The sequence below is a fragment of the Ranitomeya variabilis genome, chromosome 1 (assembly GCF_051348905.1).
Source record: "Ranitomeya variabilis isolate aRanVar5 chromosome 1, aRanVar5.hap1, whole genome shotgun sequence".
In the NCBI taxonomy this organism is placed as follows: Eukaryota; Metazoa; Chordata; class Amphibia; order Anura; family Dendrobatidae; genus Ranitomeya; species Ranitomeya variabilis.
The window spans coordinates 398238893-398259069 of record NC_135232.1 but is presented as its reverse complement, the minus strand read 5'-3'; the positions used below and the strand labels follow the sequence as shown (position 1 = coordinate 398259069).

General features: G+C 43.7%; 1 protein-coding gene across 1 annotated transcript in view; it reads left to right on the top strand.

Annotated features, from left to right (window-relative positions):
* Window positions 1-20177, top strand: part of PUM3 (pumilio RNA binding family member 3) — a 159595-nt gene that overhangs the window by 88306 nt on the left and 51112 nt on the right. Inside the window, exon 13 of the mRNA XM_077249131.1 lies at window positions 7241-7321. Coding sequence (XP_077105246.1) covers window positions 7241-7321 — 81 coding nt within the window. The remainder of the gene's footprint in view (window positions 1-7240; window positions 7322-20177) is intronic.

Below are 20177 nucleotides of genomic sequence, written 5' to 3'. Positions count from 1 at the left end.
ACTCGCACCCATAGGCTTATATGGGTGCGAGTGAGCCCAGAGTTTTCCCCAAGGTGGGAGCTGCCCCATAGCTTAACATTGGTCCAAGTGCAATGCGATCTTTTATCGCATTGCACTCGGCCGTTTAAAACGCCAGTGTGTCGCCGGCCTAAATCATTCAGCCATTAGCCACCACATACGGCCATGGTTTGGGCTTTCACATCGTGGTGGGATACCAACTTCACATATTATAAATATAAAGCAGTAGTATTAACCATCTTTAGATTTTCTTATGTTTTATGATGTACTTTTTATTTTAGATCATTGCTATAGTATTAAGTCTGACAAATGTTATTTGAAATGGCAACTGTTCATCATGTAGATCAGTAGTAGACATAGAAATTGTGGAAAGACTGAGCACATCTCGTCAGTCGTCCTTTAACCCCTTCACGCCATGGACATTTTCTTTTTTGTTTTTTCCCTCCCCTTCTTCCAAGAACCATAACTTTTTTTTTTTCTCCTGTCAATATAGCCATATGAGCACATTTTTTTTTTGTGGGATGAGTTGTACTTTTGAATGACACCATTGATTTTACCATATAGTTAACAGAAGAATGAAAAAAAAAATTCCGTTCCAAATAAAGTGCAATTCAACAATTTGTTCACTCTATGGTAAAACTGACCTGGGAATATGATTCTCCAGCTCAGTACAAGTATGCAGATACCAAACATGTATAGTTTATTTTTTATTTTAGTGGTGGGAAAAAAAATCCAAAATTTGCATGAAAAAAAGTTTGTGCCATCGGCATTTTCCTTTTTCGTGGTGATTCGGGGCTGTGTGAGGGCTTATTTTTTTGCACACTGAGCTGACGTTTTTACTGACACTATTTTGTGGCAGATAGTGTTTTGATGGCCTCTTATTTTGTTTTATTGCAATGTTGTGGCATCCAAAAAAAAACGTAATTCTGGGTTTTCGATTTATTTATTTTTCTCATTGCGCCATTGTAGCGATACAAAATGTGTATTTTTTTATTTTATTTTCAATGGGAAAAAAATTTTTTTTTTTTTCTTTTTTACACTTAGTGTTCAATTGTCCCCTTGGGAAACTTGAAGCTGCGATCATCCAATTACCTTTTTTCTATACATAGCAGTGCTTCAGCAAATATTATGATGTATGAATGTCGGCTACGAACCAGCTTTCACAGGAGATTCACAATGATAGGCACAGACCCCCGGCTGTTATGACAATTCATCAACACCCTCGATCACGTAATGGGCACAGATTGGCTGGATTTGTGTCACGCTTTTTGCTGGCACATGTTAAATTCTGCCGTCAGAGATTAACAGCGTAATTTAACTGGTTAACAGCTGCGCATGGATCTCTGATCGGCCTGTTGCTGTTACAGGTACGTGACAGCTGAATAAATCAGCTGACACGTTTGGGAATAGATGAGGGCTCAGCGCTGGAGCCCACATTAAAGTCTTGGGCATGACATATGACATAAATAAACATATCTTGAAGAGATTAACGTGTAACTGTCTTCATTTTTAGTTCAAAACTCACTAATACACGTGAAAATGAAAAACTTACGTAATATATCTTGGCAGAGAAATCTGCTTCTCCAACCTCCTAGACCTAGACTGATCTTTCTCAAAATTCTCAATTCCCAGGTAAAATCTGTATTCAGTGAAGACAGATTGTGACATTACTGAGAGAATCTTATCAGTAGCAATTGTCATCTTTTATGGAGAGAAAAGAGTTAAAGGTACCTTCACACTAAACGATATCGCTAGCGATCCGTGACGTTGCAGCGTCCTGGATAGCGATATCGTTGTGTTTGACAGGCAGCAGCGATCAGGATCCTGCTGTGATATCGCTGGTCGTTGATTAAAGTTCAGAACTTTATTTGGTCGTCAGATCGCCGTGTATCGTTGTGTTTGACAGCAAAAGCAACGATACCAGCGATGTTTTACACTGGTAACCAGGGTAAATATCGGGTTACTAAGCGCAGGGCCGCGCTTAGTAACCCGATGTTTACCCTGGTTACCAGTGTAAAATGTAAAAAAAACAAACACTACATACTCACGTTCGCGTCCCCCGCCGTCCGCTTCCTGCACTGACTGAGCGCTGGCCGTAAAGTGAAAGCACAGCACAGCGGTGACGTCACCGCTCTGCTGTTAGGGCCGGCACTCAGTCAGTGTAGGAAGCGGACGCCGGGGGACGCGAACGTGAGTATGTAGTGTTTGTTTTTTTACATTTTACACTGGTAACCAGGGTAAACATCGGGTTACTAAGCGCGGCCCTGCGCTTAGCAACCCGATGTTTACCCTGGTTACCCGGGGACCTCGGCATAGTTGGTCGCTGGAGAGCTGTCTGTGTGACAGCTCTCCAGCGACCAAACAGCGACGCTGCAGCGATCGGCATCGTTGTCTGTATCGCTGCAGCGTAGTTTAGTGTGAAGGTACCTTTAACCCCTTCCCGACATTTGACGTACTATCCCGTCGAGGTGGGGTGGGCCCCCATGACCGCCGACGGGATAGTACGTCATACGCGATCGGCCGCGCTCACGGGGGGAGCGCGGCCGATCGTGGCCGGGTGTCGGCTGCATATCGCAGCTGACATCCGGCACTATGTGCCAGGAGCGGTCACGGACCGCCCCCGGCACATTAACCCCCGGCACACCGCGATCAAACATGATCGCGGTGTACCGGCGGTACAGGGAAGCATCGCGCAGGGAGGGGGCTCCCTGCGGGCTTCCCTGAGACGATCGGTACAAGGTGATGTACTCACCTCGTACCGAACGTCTTCTCCCTGCAGGCCCCGGATCCAAAATGGCCGAGGGGCTGTATCCGGGTCCTGCAGGGAGCACTTCCGGGTCGGAGCAGGCTGCAGATGAAAGCTGCAGCCTGCTCCGATGAAAGTATGATCGCGGATCTGATAGAGTGCTGTGCACACTATCAGATCTGCGATCTGTGATGTCCCCCCCTGGGACAAAGTAAAAAAGTAAAAAAAAAAATTTCCACATGTGTAAAAAAAAAATAAAAAAAATTCCTAAATAATAATAAAAAAAAAAATATTATTCCCATAAATACATTTCTTTATCTAAAAAAAACAAACAAAAACAATAAAAGTACACATATTTAGTATCGCCGCGTCCGTAACGACCCAACCTATAAAACTGGCCCACTAGTTAACCCCTTCAGTAAACACCGTAAGAAAAAAAAAAAAAAACGAGGCAAAAAACAACGCTTTATTACCATACCGCCGAACAAAAAGTGGAATAACACGCGATCAAAAAGACGGATATAAATAACCATGTTACCGCTGAAAGCGTCATCTTGTCCCGCAAAAAACGAGCCGCCATACAGCATCATCAGCAAAAAAATAAAAAAGTTATAGTCCTCAGAATAAAGCGATGCCAAAATAATTATTTTTTCTATAAAATAGTTTTTATCGTATAAAAGCGTCAAAACATAAAAAAATGATATAAATGAGGTATCGCTGTAATCGTACTGACCCGACGAATAAAACTGCTTTATCAATTTTACCAAGCGCAGAACGGTATAAACGCCTCACCCAAAAGAAATTCATGAATAGCTGGTTTTTGGTTATTCTGCCTCACAAAAATCGGAATAAAAAGTGATAAAAAATGGTCACGTGTCCGAAAATGTTACCAATAAAAACGTCAACTCGTCCCGCAAAAAACAAGACCTCACATGACTCTGTGGACCAAAATGTGGAAAAATTATAGGTCTCAAAATTTGGAGACGCAAAAACTTTTTTGCTATAAAAAGCGTCTTTTAGTCTGGTTTCACACTTGCGTTTTTATCTGCATGCGTTTTTTAAAAAAACCGCATGTGTGAAAAAATGCATGTAAACGCGGTAAAACGCATGCGTTTTTATAGAAAAACACAAGAAAACAAGAAAAAAACAAAAAACCCTAACCCTACCCCTAACCCTACCCCTAACCTGAAATTCTGTGGCACTGAAATACGTGGCACTGAAATATACGTTTATATACGTATATAAGTGCCACGATATTTCAGTGGCCACGATATTTCAGTGGCCACGTATTTAAGTGCCACGTATTTAAGTGCCACGTATTTAAGTGCCACGTATTTAAGTGCCACGTATTTAAGTGCCACGTATTTAAGTGCCACGTATTTAAGTGCCACGTATTTAAGTGCCACGTATTTAAGTGCCACGTATTTAAGTGCCACGTATTTAAGTGCCACGTATTTAAGTGCCACGTATTTCAGTGCCACGTATTTCAGTGCCACGTATTTCAGTGCCACGTATTTCAGTGCCACGTATTTCAGTGCCACGTATTTTTCAGTGCCTGAAATACGTGGCACTGAAATACATGGCACTAAAATACGTGGCACTGAAATATCGTGGCACTGAAATATCGTGGCACTGAAATATTTACGTGCCACGTATTTTTCAGTGCCTGAAATACGTGGCACTGAAATACGTGGCACTAAAATACGTGGCACTAAAATACGTGGCACTGAAATATCGTGGCACTGAAATATCGTGGCACTGAAATATCGTGGCACTTAAATACGTGGCACTTAAATACGTGGCTCTTAAATACGTGGCACTTATATACGTGGCACTTATATACGTGGCACTTATGACTGTCAGAAAATGTTCAGTAAACAGTTAGGGGTGAGGTTAGGGGTAGGGTTTCAGGTAGAATTGGGGAGTTTCCACTGTTCAGGCACATCAGGGGCTCTCCAAACGCGACATGGCGTCCAATCTCAATTCCAGCCAATTCTGCGTTGAAAAAGTAAAACAGTGCTCCTTCCCTTCCGAGCTCTCCCGTGCGTCCAAAAAGGGGTTTACCCCAACATATGGGGTATCAGCGTACTAGGGACAAATTGAACAACAACTTCTGGGGTCCAAGTTCTCTTGTTATCCTTGGGAAAATAAAAATTTGGGGGGCTAAAAATCATTTTTGTGGGAAAAAAAATATGTTTTATTTTCACGGCTCTGCGTTGTAAACTGTAGTGAAACACTTGGGGGTTCAAAGTTCTCACAACACATCTAGATAAGTTCCTTGGGAGGTCTAGTTTCCAATATGGGGTCACTTGTGGGGGGTTTGTACTATTTGGGTACATCAGGGGCTCTGCAAATGCAACGTGACGCCTGCAGACCAATCCATTTAAGTCTGCATTCCAAATGGCGCTCCTTCCCTTCCGAGCTCTGTCATGCGCCCAAACAGTGGTTGCCCCCCACATAGGGGGTATCAGCGTACTCAGGACAAATTGGACAACAACTTTTAGGGTCCAATTTATCCTTACCCTTGTGAAAATACAAAACTGGGGGCTAAAAAATCATTTTTGTGAAAAAAAAAAAATAATTTTTATTTTCACGGCTCTGCGTTATAAACTGTAGTGAAACACTTGGGGGTTCAAAGCTCTCAAAACACATCTAGATAAGTTCCTTAGGGGGTCTACTTTCCAAAATGGTGTCACTTGTGGGGGGGTTTAATGTTTAGGCACATCAGGGGCTCTCCAAACGCAACATGGCATCCCATCTTAATTCCAGTCAATTTTGCATTGAAAAGTCAAATGGCGCTTCTTCCCTTCTGAGCTCTGCCCTGCGCCCAAACAATGGTTTACACCCACATATGGGGTATCGGTGTACTCAGGACAAATTGCACAACAATTTTTGGGGTCCAATTTCTTCTCTTACCCTTGGGAAAATAAAAAATTGGGGGTGAAAAGATCATTTTTGTGAAAAAATATGATTTTTTATTTTTACGGCTCTGCATTATAAACTTCTGTAAAGCACTTGTTGGGTCAAAGTGCTCACCACACATCTAGATAAGTTCCTTAGGGGGTCTACTTTCCAAAATGGTGTCACTTGTTAGGGGTTTCAATGTTTAGGCACATCAAGGGCTCTCTAAATGCAACATGGCGTCCCATCTCAATTCCAGTCAATTTTGCATTGAAAAGTCAAATGGCGCTCCTTTGCTTCCAAGCTCTGCCATGCGCCCAAACTGTGGTTTACCCCCACATATGGGGTATCAGCGTACTCAGGACAAATTGCACAACAACTTTTGGGGTCTATTTTCTCCTGTTACCCTTGGTAAAATAAAACAAATTGGAGCTGAAATAAATTTTGTGTGAAAAAAAGTTAAATGTTCATTTTTATTTAAACATTCCAAAAATTCCTGTGAAACACCTGAAGGGTTAATAAACTTCTTGAAAGTGGTTTTGAGTACCTTGAGGGGTGCAGTTTTTAGAATGGTGTCACACTTGGGTATTTTCTATCATATAGACCCGTCAAAATGACTTCAAATGAGATGTGGTCCCTAAAAAAAAATGGTGTTGTAAAAATGAGAAATTGCTGGTCAACTTTTAACCCTTATAACTCCGTCACAAAAAAAAATTTTGGTTCCAAAATTGTGCTGATGTAAAGTAGACATGTGGGAAATGTTATTTATTAAGTATTTTGTGTGACATATGTCTGTGATTTAAGGGCATAAAAATTCAAAGTTGGAAAATTGCGAAATTTTCAAAATTTTCGCCAAATATTCGTTTTTTTCACAAATAAACGCAAGTTATATCGAAGAAATTTTACCACTAACATGAAGTACAATATGTCACGAGAAAACAATGTCGGAATCGCCAAGATCCGTTGAAGCGTTCCAGAGTTATAACCTCATAAAGGGACAGTGGTCAGAATTGTAAAAATTGGCCCGGTCATTAACGTGCAAACCACCCTTGGTGGTGAAGGGGTTAAAGCTCCTCGTCCCGCCTCCTCCCTTCCATCCCATGTACATAGAATCTTATCTGTAGCAACTACCATATCCTATCTTTAGTAATATAATAATCTGCCTTCACTGAATAGAAGATTTCACCTGGAAATTGAGAATTTTGAGAGAGCTCGATCTGTCCAGGAAGAGAGAGAAGCCAATTTCAAAGTATATTACAAAGTTTCTTATTTTCGCGTGAATTATTGATTTAAGAAATAAAATTGAATAAGACAGGTTCGCTAGTTTTTCTTGCTCCCTAGGAATAAAAATATCAGAATATAGAAAGTTACTAGGGTGGGCCAAAAGATAAGATAATAAGATAAGATAATAATAAAAGAGCATTACTTACATGGTACACGCCCTTCTGCACCAGCACTGCTTCTCCGATCCATTCACACCCTGGATTGCAGCATACCTTAATCCTTTTTTTTTTTTTTTTCTCTTTTTTTCTCTTCTCTTTTTTTCTCTGTAACCTGTTTTTCTTTTACCTCCAGGGGGAATTTTCTCATTTGGTTTTGCTGGCAATGTTCGATTGTGTTGACGATACAAAGCTTGTCAAACAGATTATCATCTCGGTGAGTATCAATTTGGTCAAGTTTTACATGTTTAGTGCCATGTCATCAGAACTTACAACCAAATGGTATTGCATGAAGATTTCGACTAGAAGAATAACTAAGACATTACATAGTAATCGAAGATGAGCTGCGGCCACCGGCATCAGGGACTTATCTACAGCATTCTGTAATGCTGTAGATAAGCCCCCGATGTAACCTGAAAGATGAGAAAAAAGTTATATTATACTCACCCAGGGGCGGTCCCGCTGCGGTCCGGGTCCGATAGGCGTCTCGATCCGGGGCCTCCCATGTTCTTACGATGACGTCCTCTTCTTGACTTCACGCCGCAGCTCCTGCACAGGCGTACTTTGTCCTGTTGAGGGTAGAGCAAAGTACTGCAGTGCGCAGGCTCCTGGAAGAAATCATTAACATAAAGACAGAATATAACATTTCTCAGCAATAAGACCATTAATATGAGGCATACAGGTAGGACTAGTGTAACATTTCTATTACCTCTATGCCCATATTAATAGGTCATATACGTCCCGGGGGGTGACAGATGGTCTTTAATGTATCTGAACAAATCGGGTGGGGGGGTTCGGATCATGAGAACCCCCACCCCTCCCCTCAATCATTCTAAAGACCTCATGGAAGTTGCCAGTTCAGGATAGAGGAGCGCATAGCTTCTCCTGAGTATGCGCACGCAGCGGAGTACGGATTCATATGTGTCTAGCTTTCTACTACCTCGGTATTCCTTTGTTCTCCTCTTGAGTTGCGCATTTCTAAGAAGTCTGTAGAGTAGTCGGTGGGGTCTCAAGACCCAACCCCCTGCCAATCTGGTCAGAATTAAACAAATTAAAAAGTAATATTTTGTAAATGGATATAGATATTATTTTTTATTGTTGAGCATAATTTCTACTAATTTCATGATGGCTGTGAGATCTTTAAAACCTTTTCAGTATATGGTATCCTTTGGAAACCATTTTAATCTATGCATTCTGCTTTCCTTCCTGAACTGGCCCAGGACCTGAAACTATATAGATGTGCACGCCATGCGTTACTTGCACTTTGTCACGTCGGTGGCGTCTTTCTAAGTTGACAGCCGATTCTCCACAAAGCGCCCGTCCTGTGAGATTCTATGCCTCATTGTGGCCACTAAAGCTCTTTTTCTGCTTCTTATATACTGCAATTCCTGGCAGCTGTGTAGCAGGGTAATAATCGAGCGCATTGCATCTCCATTGCCTGAGAGGGTCTGTTGCAACAGATAAGTCTAGTAGGCTTTCACTCTGCTGGTCGTACATTAAATAACTACTGAGCCCAGTCATCTTAGTGGCTAGCAGCTTTTATGTTTTATAATTTATAGGGAACTATTCTAAAATTCCAATTGTATTCCCGACACTTCAGAAAAGAGAATGTATGTACTCCCCAAACCTTGCACATGACATCCGCAACTCTCTTGGATATGAGATGTGGTAGGGGAGTATGCAGGCAGGCCTCACATTAGTGTTTCTATCATATAATGGCATGGCTCCTACTCTTCTAGCATCCACATATCTTGTATACATCTCGGCAAGTGAAGGGTTAGCCAGAGGGCATGTTGGTTAGTGACCTAACAATCCCATGTCACGTCATAATCTTAAAGCCATAATGCTCTGTAGCAGAACTGTGCTTGTCCTTCAGCTAGTTCGTTCCTTGACGCTTGAGGATGGAAGAGGGGTGTAATGTTTTATTCCAAAGTGGAAATAGTGCGGATTCATAGCTGTTGGTCTAGTGTAAGAGTATATTAGTGAGGCTGAAACAAAAAATAAAAGGTGTTGTAAGCTGTCTCCAACTCTGACATAGCAAAGTCCCAATACAGTTTAGTTAGTCTTGTACCAAAGTTCATATAGAGTACGTTTATTGTGTAATCCACTATGTGCTTGGTGTCTTACATGCGTAATGACCTTCATTTATGCCACTTAACTCCTTATATACATTTTAGCCAGGTCACTTTAGTAAAAGCTGCTCTTGTCCCCAAACTATAAAAGGTGGCAGTTGCAGACTTTATGTCAAGTAGTGCTACACTGATGTAGACCACATCCATACCTTATTAACTATTTTGTGTCACAACTCTGATTTAACAGCATAAAAATGAAAAGTTTGCAAATTGCTAAGTTGTCAAAATTTTTGCCAAATTTCCGATTTTTTTTTTTCCACAAATAAACACAAATCATATTGAATAAAGAAATGTTACCACTATCATGAAGTACAATATGTCACGAAAAAACATTCTCAGTATCAGTGGGATCCGTTGAAATGTCCCAGAGTTATTGCCACATAACCAAGTGACACTGGTGAGAATTGTAAAATTTAGCCTCATCATGAGGGTGAAGACAGGCTTGGGGGATGAAGAGGTTAAAGAGCCACACTTAATGCAGACCACAGTCATCAGACCTAGCTCTCCACATTTATACAACCTTAAAGGGAATCTGTCACCATATTTGAGCTATCTAAACTATTAATATGGGCATACAGCTTATAGAATTCTGAAGTGTCTTGTATCAGCTGTATTGTTGCTGAGAAATCATCTTTTACCACTTTATATAAGTGACTAGTGATGAGCGAGTATACTGGTTGCTCGGGTGGTCTCCGAGTATTTGTGAGTACTCGGAGATTTATTTTTTGTCGACCGCAGCTTGCGTGATTTACGGCTGCTAGCCAGCCTGAGTACATTTGGGGGATGCCTGATTGCTAGGGAATCCCCACATGTAATCAAGCTGTCTAGCAGCCGCAAATCATGCAGCTGCTTCAACAAAAATGAAATCTCCGTGCACTCACAAATACTCGGAGACCACCCGAGCGTGCTGTTAACGTGTTCAGTGCCGCTGTCAAACACTTCAGTGATGCAATTGCGGGGTGCTGGTTAGTGATGAGCAAGTGTACTCGTTGCTCGGGTTTTCCTGAGCCCGCTTGGGTGACCTCCGAGTATTTGAGTGCTCGGAGATATAGTTTATTCGGACTCCCATGACAGCACCACGAGTGAGGGGATCCGCCCCTTAGGAACAGGAAACCCACAGATACAAAAGGGCGGCACCTCTCCCACGTATCAGTTGGTTTCCTGTTCCTAAAGGGATGGGATCCTGCAGAATTTACAAAAGGATCCCAGGCCGACTCAGGTAGCGGGGGGGTCTCCTACCTTGGCCGGTGCGGAGATCCTGGAGATGTCACAGTGGTCCTGGCAGGGCTGCACGGCGGTGGCTTTTCAGCAGGGAGCGGTCGCCGGTGGTGTCCTGTCTCCGAGACCAGCGCTGGGTGAGTATGTTCCCTGGTCTCCTTTTCCCCGTAGGACGGTGTGGCTGGGGTCTCTGTATGCGGCGGCGCATTTGGTGACGCCACCCGGTGTGCTGCTGGTCTGCCCGGCGTCCCGCGCCGCTCTAAGCGCCGACAGGAAACGCTGGGAGCCGGGGTGACGTCAGGGGTTGAGCCGGCAGTCACTTCCGGGTTTTCGGGGTCCCGCGCATGCGCAGTGTATCCAAGATGGCGGCGCCCACCGGTAATGGCGCTGCTTGCGTTCGGAGCCCCAGAGATGACCGCCTGCACCTGGGGGGTAAGCAGACAGCAAATCAGGGGAGCGCTAGGCATAACTGCTGACCGGAGGAGGGGTTATAAGAAGAACTCCGGATCGTGGTTTCTTGCTTCTGGCCTCATATTATTGAGTATGGAGGACGAGCATGTACAGCAGCCTCAGCTGCTGGAAGAGGTATCCCAGAAGCCCCAAGGAAAGGAACGCGACAGAAGGAGTAGTGAATCTGGCCACAAAAGCTCCTCCAGACGGGTCTGGAGCATCAGCTGGGAGGAATCCCCCTCATACTCCGGTACCTTTCTTTGGGCAGCCGCTGGTAAGTGATCTTCGTGAAAGTTCACCCAGTGACATGATTCCCCTCGTATGTTTTATTATAGGGGAAGAAATGTGTCAGTAAGGCGAAGCACAGAGAATGTGGCATCTGCGGGGTTCCCTTACCTGATTCGTGCCCTAAAAAACTATGTGGCCCCTGTATCCAGCAGACTGTGAGGTCTCAGGAAGGGGGAGGAGGTGAGAGCATTATATCTACATTGATTAGATTGCCTTACTTACCCCCCAGGTAGCAGAGGAATCCCTTAGGGTACCGTTACACTAAACGATTTACCAACGATCACGACCAGCGATACCCCCTGGCCGTGATTGTTGGTAAGTCGTTGTGTGGTCGCTGGAGAGCTGTCACACAGACAGCTCTCCAGCGACCAACGATGCCAAAGTCCCCGGGTAACCAGGGTAAACATCGGGTTACTAAGCGCAGGGCCGCGATTAGTAACCCGATGTTTACCCTGGTTACCATCGTAAATGTAAAAAAAAACAAACAGTACATACTCGCATTCCGGTGTCACGTCCCTCGCCTTCAGCTTCCCGCACTGACTGTGAGTGCCGGCCGTAAAGTAAAAGCAGAGCGCAGTGGTGACGTCACCGCTGTGCTGTGCTTTACGGCCGGCACTCAGTCAGTGCGGGAAGCAGACGGCGAGGGACGTGACACCGGAATGTGAGTATGTACTGTTTGTTTGTTTTTTACATTTACGATGGTAACCAGGGTAAACATCGGGTTACTAAGCGCGGCCCTGCGCTTAGTAACCCGATGTTTACCCTGGTTACAAGCGAACACATCGCTGGATCGGTGTCACACACACCGATCCAGCGATGACAGCGGGAGATCCAGCGACGAAATAAAGTTCCAAACGATCTGCTACGACGTACGATTCTCAGCGGGGTCCCTGATCGCTGCTGCGTGTCAGAGACAGCGATATCGTATGGATATCGCTGGAACGTCACGGATCGTGCCGTCGTAGCGACCAAAGTGCCACTGTGAGACGGTACTCTTACTATGGCCGCAAGCTTGAAAGAGATGGTCAGGATGGAGGTCAAACAATCCTTAAAGGGTCTATCTCAAACGGGAAGTTCTAAACATAAAGCTCAATTGTTCTCCGATCTTCAGCGGAGGAGGATAAGGAGGAAGTTTTCTCCGGTTCAGCTGCATCGTCCTCTTCCTCGGATGCAGATACTGCTCACTTCTGTCTACCCCTTGAGAGGATAGATAAGTTGGTTAAAGCGGTCAGAGGAACAATGGGCATAACAGAACCAAGACCCCAGCTTTCCAAGGAGGAAATTATGTTTAGTGGATTGGAGCAGAGAAAACGTAGGGTTTTTCCGCTCAATGAGAAAATTCAAGAACTTATTGATAAGCAGTGGAAGAAGCCTGAGAAAAAAGGTTCCTTACCACCAGCACAAAAGTGCAGGTATCCCTTTGATGACCCGGCAGTCACCAATTGGGAAAAAGACCCTGAATTGGATGCGGCAATAGCCAAAGTGGCAATAAAAGGGCCTCTCTCCCCTTTGAGGATATGGGAACCCTTAAGGACCCCCTTGATAGAAAAGCGGACACCTTTCTAAAGGGTACCTGGGAAATGGCAGCCGGTTCCTTAAGACCTGCGGTGGCTTCAACCTGCACAGCCAGGTCAATGATGGTTTGGCTGGAACAGTTAGAGACCCAGTTGAAAGAGGGTGCGTCACGGGATTCTATTCTGACTGCCTTACCGGTGATTCAGGAAGCAGCTGCCTTCTTGTCGGACGCTTCCATTGACTCTGTTAAAATGGCTGCTAGAGCAGCAGGACTCTCGAATGCGGCAAGGAGAGCCCTATGGTTAAAATGTTGGCTAGGTGATATGCAAACGAGATCAAAACTTTGTGCCATTCCATGTAAAGGGGAATATTTATTTGGGCCCACCTTGGATGAACTCCTAGAGAAAGCAGGGGACGACAAAAAGAAGTTCCCCAATCTGCTTGGGTCCTATCGTCGTCCCTTTAATAAGAAAAAATTTGGTTGCGGAGGAAAGCGTGCCTTTTCACCTATAAGAGATCGGTCTAGATGGGATGATAGACATAGAAGAGGTACAGGATATATGTTCCGTCGTTCCTCAAAGGAGAGGAAGAAGGAGGACAAATGACTAGAAATCCCGGTGGGGGGTAGACTGTTAAATTTCTATTCAGAATGGTCAGAGATCACGAATAGTGTTTGGGTACAAAACACTATTTCTCGGGATCTCACACTTTGAGTTTTACTGTACCCCACGGGATAATTTTAAGTTAACTCCTTTGCATTCTTCTCCCCTAGAACAATCTGCTCTAGAAGAAGAGGTGTGGTCTCTTTGCTCTAAAAATGTACTTATAGAGGTTCCAAAGTCTGATTGAGGGAAGGGATTTTATTCTCCTCTGTTTCTTATTCAGAAACCTGATAAGACTTATAGGACCATTATAAATCTCAGACATCTTAATAGTTATCTGGTTAAACATACCTTTAAGATGGAGTCCATCAACTCAACAATAAAAATGCTGTTCAAAAATTGCTTTATGGCAGTAGTCGATTTAAAAGATGTATATTATCATGTGCCCATTCATGAAGATTTCCAGCAGTTCTTGAGGGTAGCAGTATTAATGGGGGGAGTGGTTCATCATTTTCAGTACAGAGCACTTCCCTTCGGTATAACGTCTGCCCCTAGAGTATTCACAAAATAGTTGCGGAGGTTATGGCTCATTTGCGGGAATCTAATCTTATTGTCCCATACCTTGACGATTTCCTCATAGCAGGGAACTCGGCGGAACACTGTTTATTTCAATTAGAGTTGACCAGAGTTAAGTTGGAAGGTCTGGGTTAGATAATTAATTATGAAAAATCCCGGTTGCAGCCCCTAAAAATTCAAAAGTTTTTAGGGTTATTATTAGATTCAACTACACAACAGTGTCTCCTTCCAGAAAATAAATTAAATCAGATTCAGCATCAGGTATTAAAAGTGATTAATACACCCTCTATGACCCTTCGACAAGCTATGTCCCTGCTGGGGTCCCTCACATCTTGCATCCCAGCGGTAAGGTGGGCACAATTTCATTCTAGACCCCTTCAGAAAGATATTTTGATTAATGACAGGATCTTGAGGGGTGTATTGGAGGAAAAAATAATTTTAGAACCGGCGACTCTTGAATCCCTAAATTGGTGGCTGGATAGGGATAATTTGTCGGCAGGAGTTCCTTGGATAATAGATGTATCCTGGGTAATAACTACGGATGCTAGCTCCTCAGGTTGGGGGGCTCACATGGATGACATTGTGGTTCAAGGTCAATGGGAACCATACTCAACGTCTTCATCCAATCAGAGAGAATTATTGGCAATTGAGTTGTCAGTTAAAAAACTCCTCATGTATCTGCAGGGCCACCACGTCAGGATCCTCTCGGGCAACCAGGTGGCAGTCTCCTATATAAATCATCAAGGTGGTACACGTTCCGAGACTCTGATGCAGATCACAGATCGCCTGCTCCGGATGGCAGAAGAGAATTTTCAATCTTTGACTGCTCTCCACATCACAGGGAAGGAGAATATAAAAGCGGACTTTCTCAGCCGCAATACTCTAAAACAAGGGGAATGGTCTCTAAATGGAGACGTCTTCAAGCAGATTGTCCGCCTATGGGGTCGGCCAGTGGTGGACCTATTTGCTACAAAAGAAAACAAAAAAGCAAAAGACTTTTGTTCTCTAAATCCCAGGGAAAATTTGCTGTGGATGCATTCTTCATAAAATGGGATTTTACTCTGGCTTACGCCTTCCCACCGTTGAACCTGTTACCTCTAGTGGTGAGGAAAATCAGAGAAGATCGTGCGAAGGTCATTCTGATTGCTCCTTTCTGGCCCAGGAGAACCTGGTTCGCATGGCTCAGGACAATGTCAGTAGGCAAACCTTGGGTGCTACCAGACATTCCGAATTTACTTTCCCAGGGGCCAGTATTCCATCCGCAAGTGAAGGGACTCCATTTGACGGCTTGGAGTTTAAGCGTTTATTATTAAAAAATAACGGCTTCTCCTCTAATTTGGTTGATACCCTTTTTAAAAAGTAGAAAGCCGATAACAACAAGAATCTACTCTAGAACCTGGAGGAAGTTCCTAACTTCCTCAGAATTTAACATCAATGAAGGGGTACCGATACGCCAAATATTAGAATTTCTGCAGAGGGGGTTAGAGTTAAATCTCTCCACAAGCACACTGAGAGTACAGGTTTCAGCACTTGGTGCCCTGTTCTCACGTAATATTGCTAGCAGCTATTGGGTGTGGAGATTCATTAAGGCGGTCGGTAGAGCTAGACCGTTACATAGAAATAAAATGGTACCGTGGGACTTAAATCTGGTCCTTTCCTCTCTAACGAAAGACCCCTTTGAGCCCTTAAATGAAGCCTCAATCAAAATGTTATCTCTCAAAACAGCTTTCCTGGTAGCTATAACATCAGCTCGCAGAATAGGAGATATCCAGGCGCTTTCTAGACTTCCCCCGTATACAGAATTTTTACAGGATAGAGTTATCCTTAGGCCGGACCCAGCCTACTTACCAAAGGTAGCATCACAGTTTCACAGATCGCAGGAGATAGTTTTACCATCCCTAATCCTTCTAACCCTAAAGAAAGTGAACTCCATACGTTAGATGTCAGGAGATGCCTTTTACAATATATTTCAGTTACTAATGACTGGAAGAAAGATAATGCACTATTCCTATCTTTCCAAGGTCCTAGGAAAGGAGTTAGAGCATCAAAATACATACTAGCTAAATGGATTAGGGAGGCTATCTCTCTGGCTTACACGACAGGTGGGGGCCCGGCTCCACAGAATCTGAGGGCACATTCCACCCGAGCCATGGCATCATCCTGGGCAGAAAGGTCTGGAGTGTCAATCGACCAGATATGTAAGGCGGGGCCACATGGTCATCCCCTTCCACCTTTTTCAAACACTATCGGTTGGACTTGGGGGTTCTCCTCAGATCTCACCTTCGGGTTAAGGGTGCTGCAGGCTGTGGTCCCTCCCTAAAATGGCTTACATCTCCATAAATCTCTCGTGGTGTTGTCATGGGAGTCCGAATAAAGAATTAAGCTACTTACTGGTAGCGGCATTTTTCGGAGGCCCATGACAGCACCCTTAGTTCCCTCCCTATTCACGTGGGGGTTTCACATCCTTAGAAAAAAAAAAGTGGTTTTCTCACGAGTGGTATCTGGATTGTTGCTTTATTACAGATATTGTATTTAACTGTATATAATGTTGTGTTTGCTTGTCATTTAACTGCGGTAGTCCTCTCCGGCCCTGTAATCCAACTGATACGTGGGAGAGGTGCCACCCTTTTGTATCTGTGGGTTTCCTGTTCCTAAGGGGCGGATCCCCTCTCTCGTGGTGCTGTCATGGGCCTCCGAAAAATGCCCCTACCAGTAAGTAGCTTAATGCTTTTCATCGTGGCAGCTGAATGATTTACAGCTACTAGCCTGCTTGATTACATGTGGGGATTCCCTAGCAACCAGGCAACCCCCACATGTACTCAGCCTGGCTAGTAGCTGTAAATCATTCAGCTGCCGCGATGAAAACTAAATCTCCGAGCAGTCATAAATACTCTGAGGTCACCCGAGCGTGCTTGGGAAAACCTGAGCAGCGAGTACACTCGCTCATCGCTAGTGCTGATGGGTTGTTATGACAGTCGGGGTCTGAAGACCTCTGTGCCTGTTATTACAGAGCTTCCTTGAAACCCAGGAGACAATGATTTTTACTATATGCAGCAATACTGTGGTATTGTTAATCTTATCACTTGTGCTGTACATATCAGAGGTTCAAGTCCCCTAAGGGAACTAATAAATACTGTGAAAAGTGAATAAAAACATTTTTTCCATATTTTTCAACAATTCAAATCACCCACTTTTTCCCACATTAAAAATAATTAAAAAAAATACAAGTGGTATCATTGCATCCAGAAAAGTGTGATCCATTAAAATATAAAACTAATTAACCCAATCGGCAAATGCTGTAAACGGGGGGGGGGGAGGGAGCCGCTAAACTTTTTCAGTTGCCACAGTACTACGAAAAATGCTGTAAGAAGTGTTCAGAATGTCAAAGTTATGCCAAAATGATATCACTAAAAAAGAGTCTTGCCCTGGAAGATCTGGCACTGCTGATCTACTTAACTGTGGACAATAAGCAAGTTATCAATATTCCAAAACTTGGGAACCATTCTCCTCTTTGCACACAATTTTCTTAAGGTACCTTCACACGAAACGACTTTGTAACGATATCGCTAGCGATCCGTGACGTTGCAGCGTCCTGGCTAGCGATATTTAGTTTGACACGCAGCAGCGATCAGGATCCTGCTGTGATGTCGCTGGTCGCTGAATAAAGTTCAGAACTTTATTTGGTCGTCCGATCGCCGTGTATCGTTGTTTGACAGCAAAAGCAACGATACCAGCGATATTTTACACTGGTAACCAGGGTAAACATCGGGTTACTAAGCGCAGGGCCGCGCTTAGTAACCCGATGTTTACCCTGGTTACCAGCGTAAAATGTAAAAAAAACAAACACTACATACTTACATGCGTCCCCCGGCGTCCGCTTCCTGCACTGACTGAGCGCCGCAAAGTGAAAGCACAGCGGTGACGTCACCGCTGTGCCCTGCTACTGCCGGCGCTCAGTCATTGCAGGAAGCGGACGCCGGGGGATGCATGTAAATATGTAGTGTTTGTTTTTTTTACATTTTACGCTGGTAACCAGGGTAAACATCGGGTTACTAAGCGCGGCCCTGCGCTTAGCAACCCGATGTTTACCCTGGTTACCCGGGGACCTCGGCATCGTTTGGTCGCTGGAGAGCGGTCTGTGTGACAGCTCTCCAGCGATCAAACAGCGACGCTGCAGCGATCGGCATCGTTGTCGCTATCGCTGCAGCGTCGTTTCGTGTGAAGGTACCTTTAGCCTCACAATTTAGAATGCTACGTTATAAAATATTTTCTTCAGTGATAACCTGTCATGTGGTAGTATTTAGCTCCCATGGTCGCATGATGTACAAGTGCTTCTCACAAAATTAGAATATCATCAAAAAGTTCATTTATTTCAGTTTTTCAATACAAAAAGTGAATCTCTTATATTATATAGCCATTACAAACAGAGTGATGTATTTCAAGTGTTTATTTCTGTTAATGTTGATGATTATGGCTAACAGCCAATGAAAACCCAAACATCATTATCTCAGTAAATTAGAATACTTTATTACACCAGCTTGAAAAATGATTTTAAAAGCTGAAATGTTGGCCTACTGAAATGTATGTTCAGTAAATGCACTCATTACTTGGTCGGGGCTCCTTTTGCATCAATTACTGCATCAGTGCGTTTTGGCATGGAGGCGATCAGCCTGTGGCACTGCTGAGGTGTTATGGAAGCCCAGGTTTCTTTGATAGCAACCTACAACTCGTCTGCATTGTTTGGTCTGGTGTCTCTCATCTTCCTCTTTACAATACCTTATAGATTCTCTGTGGTGTTAAGGTCAGGCAAGTTTGCTGGCCAATCAAGCACAGTGATACTTTTTGGTACTTTTTGGCAATGTGCCAAGTCCTGCTGGAAAATGAAATTTCTCCAAAAAGCTTGTTTGCAGAGGGAAGCATGAAGAGCTCTAAAATTTCCTGGTAGATGCCTGCACTGACTTTGGCCTTGATAAAACACAGTGGACCTACACCAGCAGATGACATGGCTCCCCAAACCATCACTGATTGTGGAAGCTTCACACTAGACCTCCAGCAGCTTGGATTGTGGCCTCTTCACTCTTCCTCCAGACTCTGGGACCTTGATTTCCAAATGAAATGCAAAATTAACTTTCATCTGAAAACAACACCTTGGACCACTGAGCAACAGTCCAGATCTTTTTCTCCTTGGCCCAGGTAAGACGCTTCTGTCGTTGCTTATTGATCATGAGTGGCTCGATCAAGGAATGCGACACTTGTAGCCCATGTCCTGGATACGTCTGTGTGTGGTGGCTCTTGAGGAAATGACTCCAGCAGCAGTCCACTCCTTGTGAATCTCCCCCAAATTTTTGAATGGCCTTTTCTTAACAATCCTTTCAAAGCCGCAGTTATCCCAGTTGTTTGTGCGCCTTTTTCTACCACATGATTTCTACCATTCAACTTTCCATTAATATGCTTGGATACAGCACTCTATGAACAGCCAGCTTCTTTAGCAATGACCTTTTGTGGCTTACCCTCCTTGTGGAGTGTGTCAATGACTGCCTTCTGGACATCTGTCAAGTCAGCAGTCTTCCCCATGATTGTGGAGCCTACTGAAACAGACTAAGGGACTTTTTAAATGCTTAGGAAGCCATTGCAGGTATTGTTAATTATTCTAATTTACTTACATAATGACTTTTGGGTTTTCATTGGCTGTAAGCCATAATCATCGACATTACCAGAAATAGATCACTCTGTTTGTAATGATTCTGTATAATGAGTTTCACATTTTGTATTTAAGAACTGAAATTAATGTTTTGATATTCTAATTTTTAAGAAGCACTTGTATTTTGACTTCATGACTCTGGTAGAAGATCATGCTGCTTTTACTATTGGTAGTTCTCCGTGGCAGCCTAGACTATACACTAATATGTATTGGGCCTTTTAGCATGTTACAGTGCTTATTGCTTAGACTACTAAGGCTGTCAGTGTCTCTTGCATACAGTCCCTTTATCCCTTTACCAACTGTTACCAGGTGAAGATTTCCATAATGGAAACTTAGGATTAAATAAGATTAGATGAGTATTTCACTACCAAGTCAGAGAAGCCGTCATGGAATATGCACTTTGGTGTTTTCCGAAAACATTTGTTTAATCTGGCATTAAGAGGCATGGGAACACTATCCCAAGGTGCAGATGGGAGGACAAAAGAGGATTCATGGAGAGAAAATATTGTCTACATTAAATGTATCGGCTTCTTCATTCAAACTTTGAATGTATTAGTATCACAATGCATTGCAGCAACCTAAAAGACTAAC